Source organism: Physeter macrocephalus, chromosome 12, assembly GCF_002837175.3.
Source record: "Physeter macrocephalus isolate SW-GA chromosome 12, ASM283717v5, whole genome shotgun sequence".
Lineage (NCBI taxonomy): Eukaryota > Metazoa > Chordata > Mammalia > Artiodactyla > Physeteridae > Physeter > Physeter macrocephalus.
The window spans coordinates 18,288,000-18,313,822 of NC_041225.1; the positions used below are offsets into that span (position 1 = coordinate 18,288,000).

At 46.9% G+C, this 25,823-nt stretch overlaps 1 protein-coding gene across 1 annotated transcript in view; it reads right to left on the reverse strand.

Moving 5' to 3' along the window:
• Positions 1-25,823, reverse strand: part of AFF3 (ALF transcription elongation factor 3) — a 586,002-nt gene that overhangs the window by 481,799 nt on the left and 78,380 nt on the right. The window contains exons 2-4 of the mRNA XM_028496803.2: positions 12,362-12,482; positions 11,035-11,347; positions 10,514-10,899 (exon numbers count right to left, since the gene is read on the reverse strand). Of these exons, the coding sequence (XP_028352604.1) occupies positions 10,514-10,899; positions 11,035-11,347; positions 12,362-12,482 (820 nt within the window). The remainder of the gene's footprint in view (positions 1-10,513; positions 10,900-11,034; positions 11,348-12,361; positions 12,483-25,823) is intronic.

Here is a 25,823-nt window from a genome sequence, read left to right on the forward strand (position 1 = left end):
CCAGAAGGATCTCTACCAAAATGTTAATTATGATCATTTCCAGATTGTAAGATTACAAGTGATTTTTTTTCTCCTTTATGTTTTCAATTTCATCCAAATTTTTACAGTGAAGACATGCTACTTTCAAAATCTCTGCTGACCTTTGCAGCAAAACTTCTGGAAACAGTTGTCAATATGTAACGTGTCAATTCCTCTGCTTGATTCTCTCTTCAACCCAAACAGGCTTTGGCCCCCAAACATCTCCTCCATGTTACTAAATGCAACATCAGCAAAATTTACCCTGGTGATCGATCATTCCCTTCCTGTTTTGACACCCTCTTTCCTTGTGGCTTCTGGACACCGCACTCGGTTTTCTTCCTACCTGCTGATCCCTTTCTCTCCGTCTCCTTTGCGGGTTCCCTCTACCCTCAACCCCTTGACGTAGGACTGAAGCAGGGCCCAGCCCTCTCCTCGAGCCACACTCACGCCCTGGGAGACCACATCCAGCCTCAAGGCGTTAGATACCACATGTATGTGGGAAACTCCCGAATCTCCATCTCTGGCCCAGATAGAGATTTCCTTCCCTACCAAACTCCAGAATTGTCACTGCAATTTGTGTGCCCACTTACCACCTCCACTGGACGACGAAGAGGCACCCCAAACTCAATAAGCCCAATAAACTCCTGCTCTTCCCCCAAAACCCTGCTTCCCATATAGCTTTTCCCATCTCCGCTGACAGCAACTTCCTCTCAGCTGCTCAGGTCAAAATCTGACCTCGGTTCCTCTCCATCTGTCATGCGAGCCGTGAGAAAACCTCACCGGCTCTCCTTCAATGTCGATCCAGAATCCAATCTTCTCATTACCTTTGCTACCACCTTGGTCCTAACCACTATCAGCTCTCCCCTAGACCAGGGCAGCAATCTGCCGACTGAGCTCCTGCTTCTACCCCTGCCCGGTTACAGTCTACCCTTAATATGACAGCCAGACTGATCCTGGTAACACCTAAGTCAGATCACAACACTTGTGCTCAAAGCCCGCCAACGGCTCCCCATCCTCACTCACGGTAAAGCCCAAGTCCTGAGTGGGCCAAAAAGGCTCAGATGGTGGGGCTTCTCCTCCCGTCCCCGTCCTCGCCGCAAACTCCACTTCAGCGCACGCCTTGCTGCTGCTATTCCAGGGCGAGGGGCTTGTCCCCACCTGGGCCTTGGCCCAACACGCCCACCCTACTCTACCTGACACGTTCTCCATCCGTCTTCCTGGCGAACTCCCTCACCTTCTTCTTGCTCAAATCTCGCTCGCTCAGGGAGGATTACGCTAACCACCCTTTCTAACCCTGCAACCCAACCCTTCCCCTCCGAGCATGTGCATCCCCGCCCCCTTTGCTCTGCTCTGCTTTTTCCTTTTCCTCTAATACTCATCACCACTTATAAAAGGTTATAAAGAAGTGATTTAGATGGGCTATGATGAAGCAAGGAAGGCTACTCTGAAAACTCACGCTTAAATGGACTTGAATGTGTATCGGGAAAGGGTGTCACGACCCCGCATGGCGTATTGTCCAGAGGGGTGAAGTGAGGAGTTAACCTACAGGAGTTAATAGTAAAACACAACAGAAATAGACAGCGACTTCAAATCCCAGTGGGCACAACTAAAGCTAAGAAGCACGAGGGAATTCCCTGGTGGTCCAGTGGTTAGGACTCTGCGTTTTCGCTGCCGAGGGCGCGGGTTCAATCCCTGGGTCGGGGAACTAAGATCCCACAGGCCACCGTGCAACCAGCATGGAGCGGCAAAACAAACCAAAAAACGAAGACGCATACGTTACAGAGAGGTGGATTTTCAGGTCAACATAGGAAAGGTGAGAGCATCCAAACATGCGAAGGCCCCCCAGGAGGCTGTGAGCTGCCTCTTGGCTGTGGAGTTTGGACGCAGACAGGATGAGCCTGTACAGGGCTGACACGGAGAGGAATCAGACATGCCACAGGGATTTGGGGGAGACCTTCCGTCACCAACGCTCTCTCTGTGAGATTTTCAAGACATCCGAGAATCAAAGGGAAGGGGGAGCGGAGGGGCTGGTAAACAGCCGAATGTGTACACTTTTTTTTTCCACTGTTTATCCTTCTGTCACACATGTAAACAGGTCAACCGTTTACTGCATTGACCAAGGGCTACGTGGACCTGAATGTTACATAACTGGCAATATTTCCGAAGGATGTGTCTGGAAGACGACAACTAAACAGAGCTCTGGATAACTATGTGTATTACATCTGTGTAAATTATGAACCAGTGCCTTACCACGAGTAACTGGAAGAGCGATTGTGACAGAAACAGGATCAGCGAAGCACACACTATGACACGTAGAGGAAAAGGGCCAAGGGACATTCTGGGAATCAGCGCCCACTGGAATCAAGGGGGCCCCCAAGAAGCCCACGTAGTCTAGGCTCTTTCAAGTCCATGAAAACTTAATTCATGTGGCAGAAAGTCTGAAGATGCAGGCTCTTTCCTACAGCCCCCACCACCCTGCTCATTCCCACCTCTTTTCACCACAGCTCACATCACGTGGCCGGAAACCAGAAGCACCACATACACGGCCCCCACACGTGTTGCCCCCCAGCCAGGGCTTCTGCTCACGGAAACCAAACAAAGGAGAACAGGGAGAAAGAGGCCCAGCCTGCTTCAGCTTTTGTTTCCGAGGCCAGCATATAGCTCTGTGGTTTATTTCACTTGGGCTGTGTTTACATACATCAGTAAGTATGGTTCCCATTTCCCTTTGGAACAGCGGCTATAAATTACTTGTTGGAAGTGTCGGCCTCCTCTCTTCCCATAAAAGGTTGGGCAGAAATTACTGAGGCCCCAGCGAGAGGAGGTCAGTGGTTGGAAGGGAGTGACTTCCTTCACCCACCTCCTTAAATTAATCGACTGATTCAACAAATACCTAACTAAGCACAAACTATGCGCCAGGCACGGTCAGGGATGCTTCCGTAAGCAAAGCAGTCAAAACAAAACAGAAATCTTTGCCCTCACAAGGCACTCCGACTCTAGTGAACTTCATCCACCTCACCTCAATTCCCGGATTCTGAGCTCTCAGACCATCTAGGGCTGAGCATATCAGAAGGGAAATGTGAGGCAGCCAGAGCTACTATAAAAAAGTATAATAATAATTAGAGTTGTTACCATTAGTGTGGATGTTTTGAGTGTTTACTATGTGCCCGCCACTGTTCTAAGCACTGTACATTATTAACTTATCAAATAGTCATAAAAATGCCATCAATGGGCACCGGTTGCATTGAACCGTGATCCCCCCAATTTTAAATTCTAAATGGAAATAGGGTCTTTACAAAGGTAACTGAGTTAAAAGGAGGTCCTTAGTGTGGGCTCTAATCCAATATAACTGATGACCTTACCGAAAGGGGAAAATGGGACAGACACAGGTAGAGGTTTCACACCCTGAAAACACAAGGAGAAGATTACCATCTACAAGCCAAGGAAAGAGGCCTGGACTAGATCCTTCCTCATGACCCTCAAAGGAAACCAAGTCTGCTGACACCTTGATTTTGGGCTTCTAGCCTCCAGAACTGTGAGACAATTCATTTCTGCTGTACTAAGCCAACCAATTGGTGAAAAGTGTCTGCTGGTCCTGAAGGCTGACCTTGGGTCAAAACAGAAAACTGCCACGTCCAGGGGTGGCCAGCAGGCCGCTGGTCCCCTGGTGCAGCCCCGGATGGAGCGTGTAAAGAGCAGGACACCCCGTTTCCTACAGAGGTATCACTAACGCAGCTTCCTCCCGGGGGTAAGCGATGCTGCCACTCAGCCCAATTAAACATGCTATTTAATACTCCGTGCCTTCAATGAGATCTATTTCAATGAGTCATTCTAAATACTTGCTATCTGAAAATGTTAATGTTTTCTTCTCAGCCCCAGTCTTGTGGATTTTCTATTTCATTTAACTGGAAATAAAGCTCAAGTATGATGTGGTCCACGGCAGATAATAATAGCTCAGAAAAGCCGAATACACAGAATGAGAAATTCCATCCCAGACTCGGCAATAAAATCTCAGGAGGGGGCTAACTGTTAAATAAGGGAGAGTCATGTCACTCAGGCTTTGCTGTATTAATCCAGGATAATCTCAGTCTTCAGGACTGCAGTTACTTTTAACAAAATAAACACAAAAGTACTTGCAGAATTTTATTTTTCTTTCTCCTCCCACCTCTCGTCATGGGGCCTCTGTCTCTCCAACTCACACACACACACACACACACACACACGCACACGCAAAACCACTGCTAATAATACCCTCATTTGTATATCTTGTTTGCTTTTGTTGTTTCAGGGGCATTTCAAATAAGAATAATGTAGCCAGTATTTTTTGAACGCTTACCATGATATCACTGTGCTGAGCACATTACATACTTTAATCTCATCTACTCCGCCCTCCGGTAACTCTGTCAAGCAGATATTATCATTCTCTCCACTTCACAAGGAAGGAAACGGAGGCGAAGTTCAACCCCTGGCTCCCGGCCACACAGCTAACAAATGACAGAACCAGGATGGGAACCCAGTCTTTGCAGGCGTCCAGAGCCCTGGCCATTCCACGGAGCTCCACGCCAGCCTGCATGTGCCTCTGACCAAGAAAGGATGAAACTCAAAAGAAGAGGCTTTCTTCACTGGACTGTGCAGTGACCCTTTCTCTAGGGCGGGGGAGATGCTGGACCACACATCATCTTTTCAAGTGGCTCCAAACTCACAAGCCTCAAGCTCTCAATTAGCCCCAGGTCTGGAATAACACCCACAAGGCTGCAGTTCAAGGGAAAACAGCCCTGTCATCCATCTAGATGCTTTCTGGGACAGGAAGCTTTATGAGAACTGAGAAAATACGCGGGGAAAATAAAGTGGGGCTTACCAGCCACCTCCATCTGGGTCCTGCCCACCATGTCTCCACTGCTGGGAGCAGTTTCCCACCTGAAGGCCGGAAGATTCAGCTTTACAATGTGAATCTAAAGGAGCCAGTGGGGAAAGCGGGACAGAAAAAGACACCTGCACCTTCTCACCACAGGACACATTTTAATATGCTTTCTTCATCATTTTCAATAAAAGATCATAGCCACAAAGTTACTTTTAAGTGATTGAGTGCCTTACCTTTTAGAGCCCCAATGACCGAACGTAAGAGTACCAAAAACTACGGAAACATTTCCCCTTGCCAGCCTTCACTCTGGCCTACAGCGTGACCCGTGTATAAGATGGAAAACAAGTGCTTTCATCCCATATCTGAGATCAAATTTGTGAGTCTTCACTTCTAAGTCCAAGCGGTACCAGTTCTCCGCGTCCTGGCTGAGGGAATGGAGGATGCTCCTTCTGCGGAGAGGAAGACTCAGAGAGAGTAACCATCGATACCACTGCTAAGCCACACTGTGAAGGAGGCCACAGTGATGGTGACGATGAGACCAGAACAGACGGGGACCCTCATTCCATCAGGTAGCAATCAGAGAGCATCCTTGGATTTGAAAACAACAGCTCAAACGTAATTAAGATATTTAGACTGGCATGAATATGTAATGTACGCATTTCTTTGCAGATGCCTTTTTCCTCTGACAGGCTGGTGCCAACTTTCATTTGGAAGAAATCCATTTTCATACGAAGGTAACCGAGGGTGACAGGACATAGGAAGCCTACCTCATTTATCTTCTGTGAACTTTAAAAAAAAAAAAAATCAGTTAATTGCTTTTCTAGGAAGCTATTTTATGATATCATAGTGCTTCATCTTTCTGCTCTTTATTCGTGGTATAAATGGTGATTTTAAAATGCCCATCATGAAAACGCTATGATTAATCAATACATCTTAAACAATATAATGACTTCTTTTAACAAACAGAAATCTGATCAACCAAAAACAGTCACTGTGTTCTTGTGGATGAATTATCAACCCCTACGAAAACTAACATACAGTCTATTAATTGATACTCAAATGTAGGTGCCTCTTTCCCCTTCACTGACTAAGCTACAGGGAGGGGCGGCAGTCACTGGTTTCCTTCCTTCCCTGGCTTTGCAAATGCTACTTTTCCCAGGTCTTCAAGTGCTCTGCAAGAGCAGTTTAAATCACTGCCACTTACTAAATTCATAGCAAACAGGAACTAAAACGTGTATCTTTTAGAATGCCACTGCTGAAGCTGTAATGTGCCAAACGAACTGATTTCATAGGCTGAGACCCATATTTTATCTCCACGGCACTGCATTATTAGACTTTTTTGATAGCATTACCCCATTTCTGCCTTGCCTATAGCACCTGGCATATAAATACGTATTTTTTATTTCTAACGAGTTCGAGACTCATATAAAGCACTTTTCCAATCTAAAATGATCATTTTAGATAATTTCTTATCCTATTTCAAATAACAATGTCTTACTAGTCCATGAGCCAAAGACAAGCACTGTGAAACTAACGATGCATAAGCTTCAGGGGCTCTGGGGCCAAGGCTCCTCCAAGGTCCCAAGAGGGGCCCTAAACATGTGTTTATATATGTTTTTGTAAATATTTCAAGTTTGGGGACTTCCCTGGTGGCGCAGTGGTTAAGAATCCGCCTGCCAATGCAGGGGACACGGGTTCGAGCCCTAGTCCAGGAAGATCCCACATGCCGCGGAGCAACTAAGCCCGTGCGCCACAACTACCGAGCCTGTGCTCTAGAGCCCGCGAGCCACAACTACTGAGGCTGCGCTCTAGAGCCTGTGAGCCGCAACTACTGAGCCCACGTGCCACAACTACTGAAGCCCATGCGCCTAGAGCCCGTGCTCCGCGACAAGAGAAGCCACCGCAATGAGAAGCCCGTGCAATGCAACGAAGAGTAGCCCCTGCTCGCCAAAACTAGAGAAAGCCTGTGCGCGGCAACGAAGACCCAACGCAGCCAAAAATAAATAAATTTACACATATTAAAAGAAATATTTCAAGTTTAAAATATTTCCGTATTCTTTATTTCCTAAACAGGACCCCCAGGACGGTATAAATGTTGGGTCCCACAACCTATATCTGCCCCTCTAGGTTAACAGTGAATTATATGCTACACATTAAGGACAAAATATTATTTAATTGTGTGTGTGTGAGACAAAAAATAATTCACTTCAACTGGAAATAAGATTCAGTGTGCCCTGCCCTGGAATGTTCTAGAATGCCTGCTTCAGCCATTCCTTAAGGCCCCTGTCTCCTACCTAACAGGAGTCACCCTTCCAAGTGGCAGGACAGGGAAGGCTCACTTAATGAGAGGTGATGTCAGGAATGAAAGACTCAGCTACAAAAACAAAATTATGTTTTTCATTAACACAAAACTGAGCTGAGGAAAGCCAGCCAAGAGGCAGGTGTATCAGTTAAGGAATTCCCTTGAGGGCCTCCACTTCCACATCAAATTGCACTGAATTTCTCTACACTAATTACCGATTATTGAAGACGAAAGAATGATAACAAATGATTTGCCACAGCAGCTGACAGAGTGCACGTGTCCGAAAGAATGAAGGATTTACCAAGTGCAAAATCAGACAAGAGAGATTCACAAATTCTCAATTTTAAAAAATAGCATAGAATCTTTCTCTGCTATAAGACTATGAAAGGTGAGGGAATTTTCTTAGGCCTAGAAACCCAATTTTAAATTTTGTCTGGACTGTGAGAGAAATTGCAAATTAAAAGTGAAGTGCTGGAGTCTAATTTATTCAATTCACGTAAATTTCTTGGAGGCAGAGATCACATCTTAAATTATTTTTTTTTTTAATTTCTCACACCACATTACACCTAGCCATTGATTTGATTTTCTTATGAGGAACATCCCTATCCAGTGTCATACAGCTATATTTTCACTTCCCTTGTCTTCATGTCATTTTTACCCAATGCTTCCTTGTAGCCCCCAAATTCTTCACACTGTCTTACGTCTTGCTCTCCAGCTAACATGCTGAAAAAGTGTAGTCAAGTAATGTAAGTTCCCTTCAGGTCATCTCCTCTGTCAATTTTCCTAAAACATACATTCCCTCTCTCAGTGGAATGTACTCAATGTCAGTACTAATGAAAGGACATTTTCATAGAGGTGGTATCTGTTTTAAAAATATATAGGCATTAACATTTTTTAAACAGTTTTCCACGCTGTTTTAAACCCTCCAAAAAATACAAGCAAATATTCCCTCAAATCCAATTAGTTGATAAAATTCTTCCATTTCTATTATGATTGTGGCTTTATAGAAACGTCCTATAAATACTGAATGATACATCTGCAAAAGGTTATTTCTTAATCCCTTGGGTACTGTAAAGAAACCAACCAACCAACCAACCAACGCTTTGAGTCTGAAGGCTAGGAAGCATAACTTTCAAACTTCCAGGTAGCACCCTGTTGCCCACTGAGAAAGAGTCATATTGTTATTATAATTGTGGACTGTTTGAACACACAAGATTTACAAGATTCAAATTACCAGAGTGTCCATAAGATGCAAAGCTTTTGGCTAAAATAAGGACTGTATACCCTCCCCCACCAAAAAAAACCCACAAAACACCACCACCACCCCACCGACAATAACTTTGTTCCACAAACAACCCTTCTTCTTACTTCTTTTCTATCAATGCATGATTGGCCTCTTTGAAATATACCTCGTATTGATAGAATGTTAGGAGAGTTCAATGTCATGGAGGGAGATGAAACACTTCCTGTATAAAAGCTCTAATTTCTCTCGGCCTGACCCTCTACCTCAGGCATTTCCCTCTTTCTGTGATCACCCAAACCTGTACAGGGTGTCATTCCCAATCGGGGGTCCTGAAAGGGCATCCTGGAAGTGTCCACGTGATCAAGGACATACCCAAAAGCCTAATGAAACTGTAGGGTCATCCATATAAGGCTGCCCTGGTTGTCAAAAACAGGCTTTCCAGCAGAGCTTTATCAACTCATCAGGTTCCAAAGTAAATAAATCGTTACCTAATAAACTTGGAGTTTCTTCGGTACATAAAAATCATTTTAACAAGGAATCACTGGGGATTAAAATTATAAAGGGAATTCTGGTGGTTACCGTCACCTCTGTTCAAAAATGAGTCATGCTTTATTGGCTGGTACATGCTATTTGATGAGGAAAACAAAAATCAAAGAGCTTGACAAATTCAGTTCTGAAAGAGAGTAACTACGTGTGTTTCCTACAAACTTTTAAAAACATAAATGCTTGCAGAACTTACGTATTGCTTCCATTAATTCCTAATTAACACTTTTTGGGATCCATCATAAACGAATAATCAAAAGAAGTTACTGGTATACATGTCACTTAATGTCCTCATGAGAACCTGTGTAAACATCTCAGAGTAATAAATGTGTCTTCTCTAAGGGGAATACACTGATCTCCCAATGGGTGCCGGGCGCCTTCTGAGATGAGAGCTCAGAAATGGGTAAAGCTCAGCCTTGTCAGACAGGCAATGAGAAATGTCAAATCATTTGTTTCGTTTGGTTACTAGATCAAATTAAGATACGAAGAATATTCTGGCCACACTGTTATTCCATCTTTAGAAAAGAATATATCAAAAAAAAAAAAACAAAAAAAGTGAACAGTTCCTAAGTACAACGTTCTGGAGCTCACGTTGTATTTTAGTTGGTATACCATACTACAGCACAACAAAACAAAAAAAATGTGCAGTCATATATATTTTCTCTTCACGTTCTCTGGACAACTGTCATCAATTTGGAATAGAGTACGAGATGTGCTTTTCTCAAACAAAATCTCATTTTCCATCCAGATGTACTGTTCAAGCGACCGCAGCCTCTTTGCTACCTCTGTGATTGTAATTTACTTGTTTTGAAGTCTAACAGTCCATACATCCATCCTATGTATTTTGTAATGCAGTGAAAGAACACTTTAGAATAAACTCAAAACGTAAACCAGAAGATTCTGAACCGAAGTATTTCACTCTCTTCATATAACCTAAGATCACTTTTTATAGGACAAGGAGAATTCTCACTTGATTAGCAACAACCAACCTGGATCTCAAATATTTTAATATGGATGGGACACCTGAAACATTTGAATAATCACCATATTCAATACTGAATCATTTAACAATGACTTTAAAACTCACGATGAGGTCTACCTTGTGATGTTTGTCCTGGAACATTTCAAAACTGACAAAAATGTTGACTTTCTGATCTTTTTTACACAAAAATGAACCTCTTTATATACTAAAAGCTTTGACATACTTTTATGCCAGTGTGTAAAATGTCTGACCAACACCGGCTTGAGCACACACTCACACACACAAACCTCCTGAACTATATACTGACGGAGGTATTCCCTCCTGAACGAACACAGACACACCACAACACAGCATTTGTTGGTACTTAAAGATATTCTGATTATAATCAATTTGAGACTTTAAGAAATCATTAGGGATGTGTACCTCCTTCCATAGTGATGGCTACAAATCCCACATGGCATCACTCACACGTTGAAATAAAGATACATGGGAATGGAATTTACAGCCAGTCAGGTCGTCCCTGGAAACTACTCGGACGCGTGTAAGCGGTGCTGAGAAAAGACTCACCTCTCCTTGTGTGGGGATGCTGAACTTGGAGAGCTTGGCCTTGGCCCTGGCGGACTCTGGCTTGGCGGCTGAGGCTGCCCTGTATGACGCACAGTGCACGCTGGTCTCTGCGGGCGACTTCAGCTTCGGGGACGCGTCGGGAGCCTGATCTTGGCCATCCATCGGTCGCACGTAGGCAGTCGGCTTCTGCTGGACGAGGCTAGGTTTTGAAGCCAGGGATGGAGGAAAGTTCTGAACACAGTGGCCACTGCCGCTGTGCTTGGCTCCCATAGCAGGTGGCCTGTCCTGGGCCTGAAGACCCACCTCGACATTGCACGCCTGCTTGGTCCGCGGCTGCTGTCTGCCAACACCATCTCCAAGCAAGGTCCTGAGAGAGCCCTGTTGTGCTGATTTGGAAGAAGAAGAAGAAGAGGAAGAGGAAGATGAGGATGAGGGGCTCGAGACACAGGGGTTAGGGGTTTTATTATGGTTCTCTGGGTGAGCAGATCTGTTCACATCAAGCGTCCTGTGTCCGTGCTTACTTGCTCTCTGTTGGCCGTCGGACGGTGGGTGCCCGGCCTTCTGCCAGCCCACGGTGCCCCTCTTACTCTGCTGCCCGGGGACCACTGCTGGGGCGGAGGACGTGGTGCTGCAGACGGATGCAGGCTGGGTCTGGGCTCTTGAATCTGCCACAAAATGCTCGTCAATCTTGTTCACAGGAGCCTGAGGAACCCCAGGTTTGGGAACGCCAACGAGATGACTCTGATTCGATCTATCCGTTAAAAAGTCTTTCATTTCATCGTAATTGCCTAAAGTGTTCTGGAGCCGGTTGGAGAGCTCATCCCCCTTGTTAGTCTGGAAAAAGAAGAAACGTAACATCCATGCTCCTGTTACAGACAATGGAAACACGGGAAATGATGGAGAGGCGCCTTTATTGCTAGAAGAGCCAGGGTGGCCACATTCGGAACGAGAGCTCAGAGATTCCATCAAAATGGTCAGCGCCTCTGAAGGCGTCTGTCAACACTCTGTATCTCACTAGGACTGGACCGCAGCTAACGGCCTCAGAAGGCATGAATGAAGCATCTCTCCTCGGTACTGTGCCACAGCCAAGGAAATCAGGAAATTTACGATTGCAACTTCACAACCTGGTCTGGATTAAGTCTTTCCAGGACTAGATTTTCTTTTCCTTTTTCTTTTTTCATACCACTGCAAGCTTTCCTTGAAAATTCATATTTGGCTCAAATTATTTTGCTTCCAATTTCTAAATATAGAATTATTCTTGTTAGAAACCCAGAGGGACGGGCAAAAGAAATCAGAGAGAAGCTTACAACGAGTGTGGGGTTCAGTCTGCAGGAAGCCCTCGGCCTGAACCATCCCCAGTTCCAAGCAGCCTGAAATAGGAATGAAATCTGGGGAGCTACTTCATTTTGCAAGCGAAGTTATATTTCTGGCCTTTGGTATAAATGAGAAACAATCCAACATTTCCTTTCTTATAAGCCCTATCAAGTACCCTGCTCCTAGCATGATCTGCGGGTGACAAATACGTAACCCAACCTCTTTTTAGTGGTTGTTTCCTAATAGCTTAGAAAACACAACAAATGGCATTGACTTCGCAACCTGATGCAGAGAGGAAGTCAATTATTGATAAAAGTCATAGCACGCAGATCTCCATCTTAAACAAAAGTTATATTTCATTGAGGGACTAGCCAGTAAAGACATGTGAAAGAGGCACCAAAATTTGTGGGGGAAGATCCCATCCTTAGGGGCTGAGCTGTCTGAAGTTTGGTTGGCCAAGTCCTGTAGTCAAGACTGCCGTCGGCGTTAGAGGGAGGGATGAGGGGTGGAGATGAACAAGTGAAAACCATCTACCTTGTAGGGTTCGCTAAAGAGGGAGTAACTTGAATTAAACGTGCCATCATCCTGCTGAGTTTCCTGATTTCTTCTTTCTCGTTCTTTCCTCCGTAACACGTTTCTATCTGGTTCATAGACACTGCATCAGGGAGAAAGGAGAGAACAACCACACACGAAAAAATTAAAGGTAATGCTCAATACAACATTCACCTGAATGCAGAGGTCTGATTCATGGGCAAATGGCAATGGTAACGGGAACATGGATCAGATGAAAGCCAGTCTAATCAAGCAGTATGACTCGGGTGTCTGAGAATTCCATTCTTCGGGAGGAAAAAAAATCCTTAGGACAAGCTGCAACCAGTACTAGACCTCTCTGCCTGAGGTGTGAAAGAGGAAAGATCTAAGCAACTTTGACAGGAGAAGACTGAAAATAATCTTGGAGCAGAAGGTAATTACAGAGATGTGTAAATAGAAATTATGAGCGTATCTCCTCTTATGACACACGGCCCCAGAGTGTTATATGGAAACGCTCCTGCTCTTTTCTTTCTCTCTTTCTTTCTTCTTTTTTTTTTTTTTTTTTTTTTTTTTTTTTGCATGGCTGTATTTTTGTAGTGATTCTTTCATTAATTAGGTCCCCAAAGAGCTGTTAAAACTCCATATGCTGCTGTGGTTTTCACGGTTATGAACCTTCTTCTGATCTCTGCTAATCAGTCAAGTTGTCAAACTCCTACTGAATCCATCCCTCCTTCTGATCTAGTTCACACGATCACTCTTCCTCACTATGAAAAATGTGCTAAGAGGAAGGGGTGTAGGCAACAAGAGAGAGGACGGAAATTGAAACATGGTATGTCATCAAGGAACTCAGCCTCTTTGTGCAAGAAAATTAATATCCATTCTCCCAAGAGATAATTACAAAGTGACCAGAAACCAGATAACTAGAAGGACTTCAGGAAAAAAACAGTGTTCCTTCCTCCCAGTAAGGAAAAAACAAAAAGGCTACTTCAACTAATAATAAGGAAGTGACTTAAGTGACAGAAGGAAATAGATTTGTCTTTCCAGCTCAGTAGACAGAGAACTCTGGCCCCAGTGTAGACAACGGAACCAACACTACCCCTTGTAAGGAACTGCCGTGTCCTCCAAACAAGCACTGTGTGCATTTCAAGCAGAGACGCATTTAGTTTAAGCTGCCTCGTCATCGCTCTGCTTAGAGCTCAAGCTTGATCAGGTGGACAGAGGCTGGAGCTGGGGGCCAGGACAGCCACGTCCTGACCGTGGTCCTGCCATAACCAGTGATATGATGACGGAAACGCCATGCAATCTCTCTGCAGCCCAATGTCTTCAGGGTGTTGCCACAAGGTTTAAATGCGAAGGAAATCTACAAAAGGGCTTTGGCACAGCTTCAGGTGCCCCACATCCAATGCACTGCTATTCAATGTTGTTGACAAGGAGAGAATCTGCAGGTTCAAAGAAACTTAAAAAATAGTGAGGTTTGGGGTTTTGTTTTGTTATGTTTCAGCTAAATTGCTACCTCCAGTAAAAGAGCATACTTGTGTCACGTTGCTGTAGAGGACGCAAATAAAATGATCATAAAATAAATATTGCTTATCTTCCTAGCTCTGCCCGTGTGGCCAGGGTATACTTTAAACTCACTGTCTAAGGGGTGATGCTGAAAACGCTTCTGGCAAGACTTTGAGAGCACCTAAGGCATTTCATTTAAATTTCAGATCAGGGAAGGTTAAAATACCCAGAACATGTAGCCTATTAGCATTTTAATTCAGCCTTAGTACATTTTTACCCAAAGTTACTCGATTTGGAAGTCCAGGCAGCGACCTCCATGTAAAGGGAGGCTGCAGCCCCAGCCTCCCAACGGCAAGGCCCACCGCTCTAACCCCACAGTCACTGGAAACTCCCCCGGGGTGGCCGTGGTGACACTGGCTGGCATAAGGGAGGCACGAGATGGGAATGACACTTAATCACAGAACCAGGCTTCAGATTCAAAAGAAAGGGCACGACTGCCCTGCCCTGCTTGCTGGGCAACATGCTTCTGCAAGAGGAAACCCCAGCTTTCGTGAACATTCCATGGATTTCAGATGGAGACCGTTCTGAGGATACACAACTCATGCTGTGGATGGGCATGAAGTGGGCTGCAGCCAAGAGAGGCACTGCAGGTTTTCTATGAACTGGCTAATTTCTGGACCAAACCCAGCATTTGCAATCAGAAAAACAAGCTTGCAGCGCATGCATCGCACTTCTCCTCCTCTCCGATAGGGACAGCGGTTTGTGAAGCACCAACTGTGTGCAACTCCATGCACAGAGACTCTCCACAGACATGCGTGCCGTCCTCAGCCAGGTCAAGCCAACCAAACACACGAGACCGGTGGGATGCACGAAGTGGCCTGATGGAACATGGAGCAGGCGGTCATTCAGGATGATTTCCAGGCTTCTGAGAAGCCCCCATACCCAATAAAATACCTCCTGCATCTGCTGGCTGACGACTGAAATTCCACAACTAGAGAGTCACTCCTCTGGTTTAAGATGTCTTCACCCCTGTAAGAAATGTAGACACCACAAGAAGGGAAAACACTTTACACCTGATCAGCCCTCAGCACTTGAGCATGCACGAGTTTGTCAGCTTTTTCCCAAAGGCCAGGGAGAAAGGGCACAAGACAGCAGGGTCCAAAGGGCACAGGACATGTGAAGAAAAGGTCAGGAACAATGCAGAGTGTAGTAAGGAAGATACATTTCGAAACCGTACCGATTTTGCAACGTGACTTGGATGTTTAAGACAGAGGCATTAGGATACAAGCCCAAATCCATGAGGCAAGTATCTGACTCACTGCATTTCCAAGGTCAAGGATCACTTCCAAATATGGAGAAGACGGAGGTAAGGGGGAAGCACTCCTTAAGTAAACCTGCCTCATTTCCCAACCCCTTTAAGCTGGAAGGTAACCCAAAGCGCTCCCAGATGCAGACCACCGCTGGGTAAGGTTCTCTAATGAGGTCCCGCTGGCACGCCCCGCCTACGGCCTCTGATACGAGGAGGACTGAACACCCTCAGGGCCACCTCCACGTGAGCTACTAACAGAAACGCACTGGCCACCTTTCACGGGACTGCCACGATGCCTGTGCCACGCCGTGCCCTCCACACCATCAGCTGAAACCAGAATGACCGAAGGTGACAACCCGTCCCCCTTCTCCAGAGGAGGGCAAAGGAAACCCTGTACAAGAGGCAAGACTTCTTGACTGCCTTTCCTCGGGTTTCTCAGCTCTGCCACTTCCACTGAGCGTTCAGCGCCTCCTAACAGGAACCCACCCACTCCTTGTCCTGAACTGGAGCCACAACCCCCTCCGGTCATGTCAGGCCCAGGAAGCTGAAATGTCATCTGCATAAAGCACATGTCACTGGAAGAGAAAGCCTGGACTTGCCAGCCCTCATCTCTCCCTAAGCGTCTGAACTTTTACCTCTTCTGACTCGTAAAGACAGTACCTTCTCGACAGTGAGTCCGCCATTCCACTGATCGCAAGTGAGGTCTGGGCAGGTTGTCCCAATCCTGGAGCACGCCTCTCTCTTGATGTGTCACCATTAAAACTCAGCCCTCTGCCCTCTCCTGCCATCCCAGCAATATGAGGGCCAGGCCATTTGCTCTACGAGCAAAGGAACCTTCTCCCTGACGTGCTGCAAGTCAGGTCAGCTTCCCTGGGGATGGCTGTAGTAGAGAATTCCAATTCCTGGCATGCTAATACATCCATTAAACTCAGTAAGAGCCTCATGTTATGAGTAATGTTCCTTTGTTACTAGCAGACGGCAAAATCTCTATCGTCTGTGAGGTGCTTCCTTCTTTCTGTGACAATTACAAGAATCACACTCTTCAAATGGATATCACCAAATGTATTTACTTATTTTGCATTAGAGGCAGCCAACTGCTACGAGACTATTTATTATTTATTGCAGATGTATAACATTCCCAGAAAATGTGATTCCACATTTTGAAACTGGGGATTCTGCCTTTTTGTAAAAAAGAAACAAATGGACTCTCACCCGCTGCAGGCGCCATGGCCATTTTACTCGGGGAAAGCTGAGCTGTGAGCAGCTTTTTTTTTTTTTTCTCTCAACGGTGGGACAGCCACTTCCTCCCTCCGTCACAACGACAGTGCAGCCCGAAAGCACTGGCCAGAACCGTTACTGTGAACGAGTCTGGCGCTGGGGGAAGGGGGCACAGCAGTGCTTCAATGTTAAGATGTGTAAAAAAGACAAAAAAAAAAAAAAAAAAAACCTCAAATTTTTTTAAAGTGGGAGAAAAACATCCAAGCACTTTAACTCCACTGCACCAGGTGAACTGATACAGCTCAGAAGTTTTCCTTCACACCAACTGTCAATGCTGGTATTTTGTATTCTGTTTTGTAAGGATTTAATTAAAGCCATAAAAACTAAAAAAAAAAAAAAAAAAAAAAAAAAAGAAAAGAAAATGAGGAGCCTTCCTGACCCCCCTGCCCTCCTCGGGCTGTTGCTCTTTATGAGACACAGATTTCTGCAGAGCTGCTCTCTCTCCAATGCCTGGTTCTCCGAAACCCATGTGATCTGCGTTCACAGCAAGGTCCCCCTCCTCACGGGGCCTCCACGGACACTCCTCACTGGCCAGCACCCCGCCCGGCCAACGCCACCTCCACGAGCTTCTCCCCGGGCTGTGGGGCTGCGAGCTTTTTTCCTCCCGCCTCTCGGGCCACTCCCAAGTGTGCCTGCATGTTTCTCTTCCTGCACCGCTCCTGTAAAATGTCCTGTCACTCCAGGCTCTAGGCCTGGCCTCTTCCTGGGTGACGCTGTGCTTTTCTTGCCTGCAGGTGCCATTTTCATGTTGGTGACATGTGAAGTATTTTGTAAGGCAGTGGCCAAAGCCAATTATGCTGGTTAAGGAGGAAAAGATATCCAAATATGATATTATCATCACTTCCAAAATCACATGATAACAGCATGGAACTAAATAACAGTAATACCTTTGAGCCTCAAGGCTTCTCCTTTCCACTGAGCTCAAAACATTTCACATATATGTCTCTTCGTTATCCTTACAATGTCCCTTGAAGAAAGACAAAGCTGGTAGATACTCCTAGGTTAACTTTTTTAAAGATCGAGGAACTTAGGATAAGAGCTCGATCATCAGAACAATGTCGTGAAGAAGACATTGGAAGGAACAGCAATGTCCAAAGTATTTTCTTCAGGTATATCCAGGAGACAGGACCTACCTAAGAGCCAAGAAGTGGCCACACTTCCTAAACCCTGGTGTCTACAAGCCCAGGGTCCATCAATTGTGAACGTGAGCCACTGCAAAGCTAAGCAGGGCAAGTGAAACAAAGGGAAGTCCTCTCTCCTTCAGACAGAAGTAAAAGAAGAATTCTGGAACAGAGCCTGGGCTGTTATTTTTATACTCCCAAAACAACGAAAAACAAAAATTGGTCTCTTGGGCTTCCCTGGTGGCGCAGTGGTTGAGAGTCTGCCTGCCGATGCGGGGGACACGGGTTCGTGGCCCGGTCCGGGAAGATCCCACATGCCGCGGAGCGGCTGGGCCCGTGACCCATGGCCGCTGAGCCTGCGCGCCCAGAGCCCGCGCTCCCCAACGGGAGAGGCCACAGCAGTGAGAGGCCCGCATACCACAAAAAAAAAATAAATAAATAAAATAAAATAAATTGTCTCTTTCCACAGCACCCATACGAAAAGGATACCCATGTACTACAGAATAGAGGAATGGAGGATGATGGGTGAGTGAATAAAGAAATTACAGATTCTAGAGTAAGCCTGCTAGGGCTGACAGTGTCATCACTTTCACCGGATCCGACCCAGGCATCAGCCAACTCCAATCTGTGCCCAAGCTGCCCTCCTGGAGGGAAGGCACTGGAGTTGGCACAGCGGCCTCTGCAACTGAGCCCCAGATCTGACCCAGCAGACCCAATGGCCAGAGAGAGACTCTGCCCTCCTCCTTCCTGCACTGATCCACGTGCAGCCCGTTCAAATCTGACCACTTGCTTCAAACAAACTGCATCTCCCATGACAAAGGCTTTCAGCCAAGGGTATATGTGGTTCATTGCACCCCTTGACTAGAATCATTAAAGTGTTTCATTCTTAAAAAAACAAACCAAAAAAACCCCATTATTCTACCTACTGGTGTATCTCCAGGGTTGGGATCTAGGAAACGAGTGAATTCAAGGAGAAGAGAATGAGATGAACCTATTTACAGGGCAGGAATAGAGACGCAGATGTAGAGAATGGACGTGTGGACACAACAGTGGAAGGGGAGGGTGGGGTGAACTGGGAGGTTAGGTTTCACATAAATACACTACCATGTGTAAAATCGCTAGCTAGTGGGAACCTGCTGTACAGCGCAGGGAGCTCAGCTCGGTGCTCTGTGGTGACCTAGATGGCGGGGTGGCGGGGCGGGAGGTCCAAGAGGGAGGGGATATAGGTATACATATAGCTGACTCACTTCACTGTACAGCAGAAACTAACACAACATTGTAAAACAACTATACTCCAATGAAAAAACAAAGAGAATGAGAAAACTTTTACCTGTCTTTTGGATAAAGTTATCATGTTCTCCATGTTTAAAAAATACTGTCCTCCTCAAATAGCAGAACTACAATTCACTTTAGTCCAAAAGCATTTCTGAATGCCTCCTGAATGCGCTTGTGTCAGATACTGGGAAGACCATTAGGGCTGCAACCAGCCTATCCTGCTGCTGAGAAGCTAACAGTCTAGGGGACCAGGGGGAGGAGAGGAAGGGGCCCTGCTAAGCAGAGAATGTTAACATCCTGTGGTCCGGCATATGCAGAAGGAGGCAGGACTGTGTTCTGCAAGAGCGCTGCTTTGAGCTGGGTCTTGAGAAAGGGGCAGGTGGAGGAGAGGGAAGAGGGGAGGACTCAGAAGTACAAGATACATAAATTACTATTAAGTGGCCTTTGAGAGTATGTGAGGAGGTGACCTTTGCCCTCACCACACCATCTTACTTCTTTAGCCACTTGGAATGCCACATTCAAAGTTTCATTTCTTTGGTTTGCTCCACTGCTAAACTACCTCGCCCTAAATACATTTACCTGACCCCTTCCTGAAAGCAGGCTCGGTTGGGAGTGAATAAGTGAAGGACGGACGCGGCGGAGAATGAAAGGGGACTCCCTCGCCCTTTCCTTGCAGTTTGCACCAGGGCTGGCCTCGATCAGCTGGACCACAGAGGAGACAGTCTTTTCAGTCCTGGGATGCCGGGCTCACCCGCCCCCCGGGGTGGAGGCCTAGGTCACAGGGCCAACGGGAAGAAGAGGAGGCACCGAACGAAGAGGGGAAGAACGTTCCACAGACACACTCCTGCTCTCCGGAGCAGCAACATTAGCAACTGTGTATCATTAAGGAAACGTAATCAAGCGCTCCCAAATGATAACAACTGCTTTAAATTTAATGGGTCAAACTAATTAACATCTCTTGTTATTTATAAAGCAAATACTAAAAGATCAGTAATCCTTCCTTAAATCAGGGAAAAGCAAGGCTGTTGAAGTTTACTTGCAAACTCCTTCCTTGGTCTGCAGTCAGAGCCAGGGGAGCAGAGGGCAGAAAGGTGGTCAGGGAGTGAGCGGGTGACAGAGGCAAGTCAGGATGAGAAGATGGGGCTGGAGACAGAGATTGGTGAGGAAGCAAGGATATGCTCCCCACTGGGGTCCATCAAGGCCCTGAGCTGTTGCAGCTACGGTGCTGGTGATGATGGTGGTGACTGTGGTCGTGGTGACAGCGGTGGTGGTGAGGCTGGCGGTTAAAGACCCGCTGGGGAGTGAGGACTGGCCAACAGCGCATACGACGAACCCTTAAATCCTAGAGAACATTACGAGGACCCTGCTCACTTACACCAGGCTTTTCGCTTGGAGTCACTGAATTCCAGTTCCCATGCCTGTTCCCTCGGTTTTCCCCCAACAGCTTTATGCCTCTGGCTCACCACGAGCTTTGGAAGCATCACCCCCTTGATTACTTCCACCATGGACATCGTGAAAAGGTCAGCCCAACGTTACTTGTTTGTCTCTGACCACAAAGGCTGTCGCAATCTTAATTCAATCTTGGAACTCAGAGCATTTACAGATCTCTGCCTTAGGGCTGCCGATCTGTTCTACAAGAATGGGAACAGAATTGAGGCTGGTTTGTGCCATGATCACTTCTCCTGTACCACGGCTTTTGTGAAACTAGGAAATTGAAGGGAGTCATAAAGTAACAGACGCCCACAGAAAAATTTAGCCAGTAAAATATTCCAATGAAAACTAGCCGTTTGGGATGATCTATACCATCATCTCAGACCCATCAGGCCCATATTAAATTTTGCTAATACCGATTTCCCTTTATTACCATATGCAGCCACTGTATGAAGGACTTCACGTGCATTATTTCATTTAATAGTCTTTAAAACCCCAAGAGACATTTCCCCGTCCACCCATGAAGAAACGAGAGGTTCTGAGGTTAACTAACTTGTCCAATGCCCACAGCCAGTGAGAGACAATGCCTGGGTCTGAAGCCAGGCAGTCTGGCACCAGAGACTGAATTCTTCGACTCTGCTGGCCTGGCTCCCTGGGGAACCCGCTCACTGACGGGCTTTGACAAATGGTACCCCCATCTTTGTTTGTAAATGCCAGGCAGAAGGGTGTTAATTTTCAGATCGTGACAATTTCGGTTCATTCTTCTAAGGTCTGCTAAGCCTCCTTGGTGGATATACATGAACCTTAACAATTCTTCTAAAGCCTATAAAATAGAACTGGGATAAGCAATTCAAATGAGTCAGCACTAGCGATTAACTAATACCCCAGTCGCTGAATTCTGTTCAGTGAGCTCCTTGAGAATTATGGAATACCATGGTAAGTGCATTTTATAATGGAGCTAGCAGAGCCAGGCCACTTCTGCAGTGTGGGCCTGGACACGTTACTGTTTCTTGACTATTTACTGAAGCCCAAATCTGTTTCTATTTCAGTGGAAATGATGACTGCTCCAAATCTCTCTCGTAAACATGCTCCAGTGAGTTTTTAGAGAGATGACAGATAAATGACAGCTTTGCATTGCCAAGGGTTAAATGCTTTTCCTGAGGGATCCTAAGCCTTGGTGCCTTGAGAACAAGTGTCAGGTTCTAATGGAATTGTTCCGTGATAAACCGCCAGGCTGTATGACAAGCAGCTTTCAAAGAGGTTCTCCATATAGTATCAACAGCCGAAGTTAATTTGAGTTTCTTAACAGGACCGCTTTGCTTTACAATATGAAAGTGCCTTGGGATGAAGCAATTACCCTGATTTACCATCTTCTCCTTGGTAGAATATAAAGACACAGCAGAGCCTCACAAAAGCAGTAACATAACCAAGTGAGACCCACCTGCAAAGTCCGTACTATGCCCTTCCAAAGAGCCCACTTGCAGCCCGCAGCACAGAGCCGGCATCCATCACTGGCGTCCAGGGCGAGAAGGACGCCTACTCCCAGGGCTTTTCACGGTAGAGCCAATAAATTACTTTTCCTCCACTAAATGCTCAGTTAAATTTCATTTTCACTTTACAGCGTCAGCTGCTAACCTTCAGCTCCTAGGATTTTAAAGCCGTACATAGGATGGGTCCTATTTTCCAACGTGCCTATGTTGTAACCAGGATGCTCTCCCAAAGCACCCCTGCGTGGCCCCTCAGGGTCATGGGCGCGGCCCCTCGGTCATGGGCGTGGCGCCCATGCGGGGGTGGGGGGGGTGGGGGGGGCGTGGGCAGAAGGGTGGCCGAGTTCCCTCATATAACCTCCTGACGTTTCTGATGGGTCAGGCTCCTAGAAAAGGAAAGCCCTGCGACCCCAAACACCAGCCATGAACACATGGCTCCAGCTCCTCCTGAGCCCGACTCCTGGACTTCGTGTCCTCCCAGAACCATGACCCCAAGATACGCACTGACCTGCTGAAGGGGAATCTCCGAAGGCAGGTCAGAGTCAGCTTGGGCTCCTGAGGTACAAACCTAGCCCCAGGCTAGGATGAAAGCAAAGAGAGCTCCCCTTATGGAGAGGTCGTTAAAGGGACAGGCACGGCCTCAAACACCTTCCCACGTCTGAGCAGACGGGCCCACCGCGAGGATCTTCCATGCGGACAACACAGAGAGAAACTACCGAAAAGGACTCAACCATTCATCTGGGAGGGAAGGAGGCCCTGCTTTGAAGATGAGAATGGCTTCTTTTGGTACAAGGCAGTTTATCCAGCTCAGCCAGAAGTCTCGGTGGGTAAAGCATGCAGGAAAGAGGGAAATAAGACAGCAGCGATCCTCAGGACTGAAAGGGAATGCAGACTCCCCCTCCCCAGCTCCGAGGATGGAGCCTCCATGGTCCCCAAGGAAGCAGGACTGGAGTGTGAGGCCCAGGGCTCCCTTCCTCTGTCACAGAGAAACAGAAGCCCCCAGGCAGAGGCCCCCTCAACGTCCTGTCCTCCGCCCACCTCTCCTGGATCTCAGGTCTCCCCTTCTCCTCTCTCAGGGCGAATCCTTCCTCCTCACCACGAGGACCCGCCCCCCTGGGCTCTGAAGCCCCTTCCGTTTACTCCCCACTTTCCATCCACCCTCCACCTCCCCACAAATGCACTTCCCCCTATTTGGTCACCGTCTGGGGCTCTACTGGCTTTTTCTCCACAGCAAATAAACCCCTTCAAGGCCCTCAGCTTTAAAAAAGAAAAAAGGAAGGGAAGAAAACGGGGAGCCTCCCCTGACCCCCTGCCCTCCTCGGGCTGTTGCTCTTTATGAGACACAGATTTCTGCAGAGCTGCTCTCTCTCCAATGCCTGGTTCTCCGAAACCCATGTGATCTGCATTCACAGCAAGGTCCCCCTCCTCGCGGGGCCTCCACGGACACTCCTCGCTGGCCAGCACCCCACCCTGCCAACGCCACCTCCACGAGCTTCTCCCCGGGCTGTGGGGCTGCGAGCTTGTTTTCCTCCCGCCTCTCGGGCCACTCCCAAGTGTGCCTGCATGTTTCTCTTCCTGCGCCGCTCCTGTAAAATGTCCTGTCACTCCAGGCTCTAGGCCTGGCCTCTTCCTGGGTGACACCGTGCTTTCCTCGCCGGCAGGTGCCGTTTTCACGTTGATGACGCGTGCAAGGCTCCAAGGGGCACCCAGGTCTCTCTTCTCCGCTCCAGACCCAACTATCCAACCATCCACATGGTCTCCCCGAGTCAGGCTTCCCACAGACACACAGAGCCGGTGTCCCGAGCGCACCTCCACCTGCCGCCCCGGCCTCGGCCTCCAGTCTGTCTGCCCGCATCAGCACCACTGGCCACTTCACTGCTCGGGCCAGAAGGGCGGGAATCAGCTTGGCTCCATCGTCTCCCATGCCCCTGCCCCTCGTCTCCAAGCAGTCCCGGCACTGTCAGTGTCACTCAGATGGGTCCAGCTCTCCCCTCCACCGCCCGCTCCTCCGTCCAGGCCACCCTGGGCTCCCTCCAGACCCTGGCAGTACCTCCCAAGGAGTCTCCCAGTGGGGTTTCTGAAACAGAGACTTGATCATGTCACCACTGTGGTCCCAACCTGCCCTTGGACAGAATCCAACTCTGGCATCCACAGCCCGGCAGCACCCGGCCCCTGTTCTCTCCCCGCTGTCAGCCCTCAATCCCCCCAATCTCTGAGCCCAGGTGTGTGCTATTCTCTGTGCCTTCGGCACCTCTGCTCTCCACCTGGCCCCCTCCTCCCCACCCTGGAGGTCTCAGCTTAGCGGTGTTTCCCTCTCAGAAACATTCCCTGACGCCCCCAACAGACCCAGGGGGCCCTTCATAACTCCTACATAGAAACCTACGGTCTCCTCCACATCACATTGCTTATACTAATTATCTGAATCCTCCATTAAATGGTGAGTTCCACAAGCAGAGGGCCTATGTGTACTTTCTGTATTTCCAGCACCTAGAAAACTGCCTAGCCCAGAGTTGGCAATGAGAACAATGCTTTAAAAATAGATGCTCAGGGCTTCCCTGGTGGCGCAGTGGTTGAGAATCCGCCTGCCAATGCAGGGGACGCGGGTTCGAGCCCTGGTCTGGGAGGATCCCACGTGCCGCAGAGCAACTGGGGCCGTGAGCCACGACGACTGAGCCTGCGCGTCTGGAGCCTGTGCTCCGCAACGAGAGAGGCTGCAATAGTGAGAGGCCGGCGCACCGCGAGGAAGAGTGGCCCCCGCTTGCCGCAACTAGAGAAAGCGCTCGCCCAGAGACGAAGACCCAACACAGCCATAAATAAATAAATAATATTTTTTTTTAAAAAATAGATGTTCAATGGTTGTTTAATTTTTTTCCTCCTTCCTTATCAAAATGTGGCCTATACATATTCCACAATTTGAACAAACAGAATGAAAATCCACTCAGATCCTGGATCCTAAAATATTCTTTATGGCTATAGAATATAATACTGAGAATCATAATAATGTCAATATTGGCCAACTGTCTGGTGCTGGAGAGTTTATAAAGAAAGTTGTATATGTTCTCATATTTATCCCTCTCTACAAACCTGTTAGGTACCCCTTATTTATGCAAAACAACATTTTAGTAAATGAATATATATATAATGAAATAAAATCTGTGTCATAAACAGATCCTTATGCTCATTTTAACAGACAAAGACCTTTCTTCAATGAAAAAGTAGGACTTGGAAAATTTAAACGTTGTTCTAAACAATAACTGTTAGAATCAAAATTCAGAAAATTTAAACGTTATTCTAAACAATAACCGTTAGAATCAAAATTCTAAGTTCTGGGCTTCCCTGGTGGCGCAGTGGTTGAGGGTCCGCCTGCCGATGCAGGGGACACGGGTTCGTGCCCCGGTCCGGGAAGATCCCACGTGCCGCGGAGCGGCTGGGCCCGTGAGCCATGGCCGCTGAGCCCGCGCGTCCAGAGCCTATGCTCCGCAACGGGAAAGGCCACAACAGTAAGAGGCCCGCGTACCAAAAAAAAAAAAAAAAAAAAATTATAAGTTCTGAATATTAAAGACAATTTAAGTTTTTAAAATAATATATTTTTATTCAAAAAACGTTCCATTAACACTCACTATATACAAAGTGCCAGCTAGTCTGTGGCCCACACCTTGACACTGACTCCTGAGGACGTTCCTCCATCTTCCCAGGGTGAAAATTCTGTCGTCAATTACACTTGACTTAGAGGAAGATGTTGAGAATTATGAATTATTTGAACTCTACATTTCTATAATTCATTCTGTGCTAGTGACACTAAAGATGATTGATTCTAAATATCCATATAACACAGTGTCAGAAAACCAAGGGGTCCTCCCATGGCTGCTGTATCACTTACACGTTTCCCCATTTCAACTAGACATGCAATCTATCATAAAACTATTTTATTTGATTCTCTAGAACTTTCAGAATATTATATATTATGGGGCTGCTTACACATGATGATAACTATCACAATTCTTTTTTTTTTTTTTTTTTTTTTTTTTGTGGTACGCGGGCCTCTCACTGTTGTGGCCTCC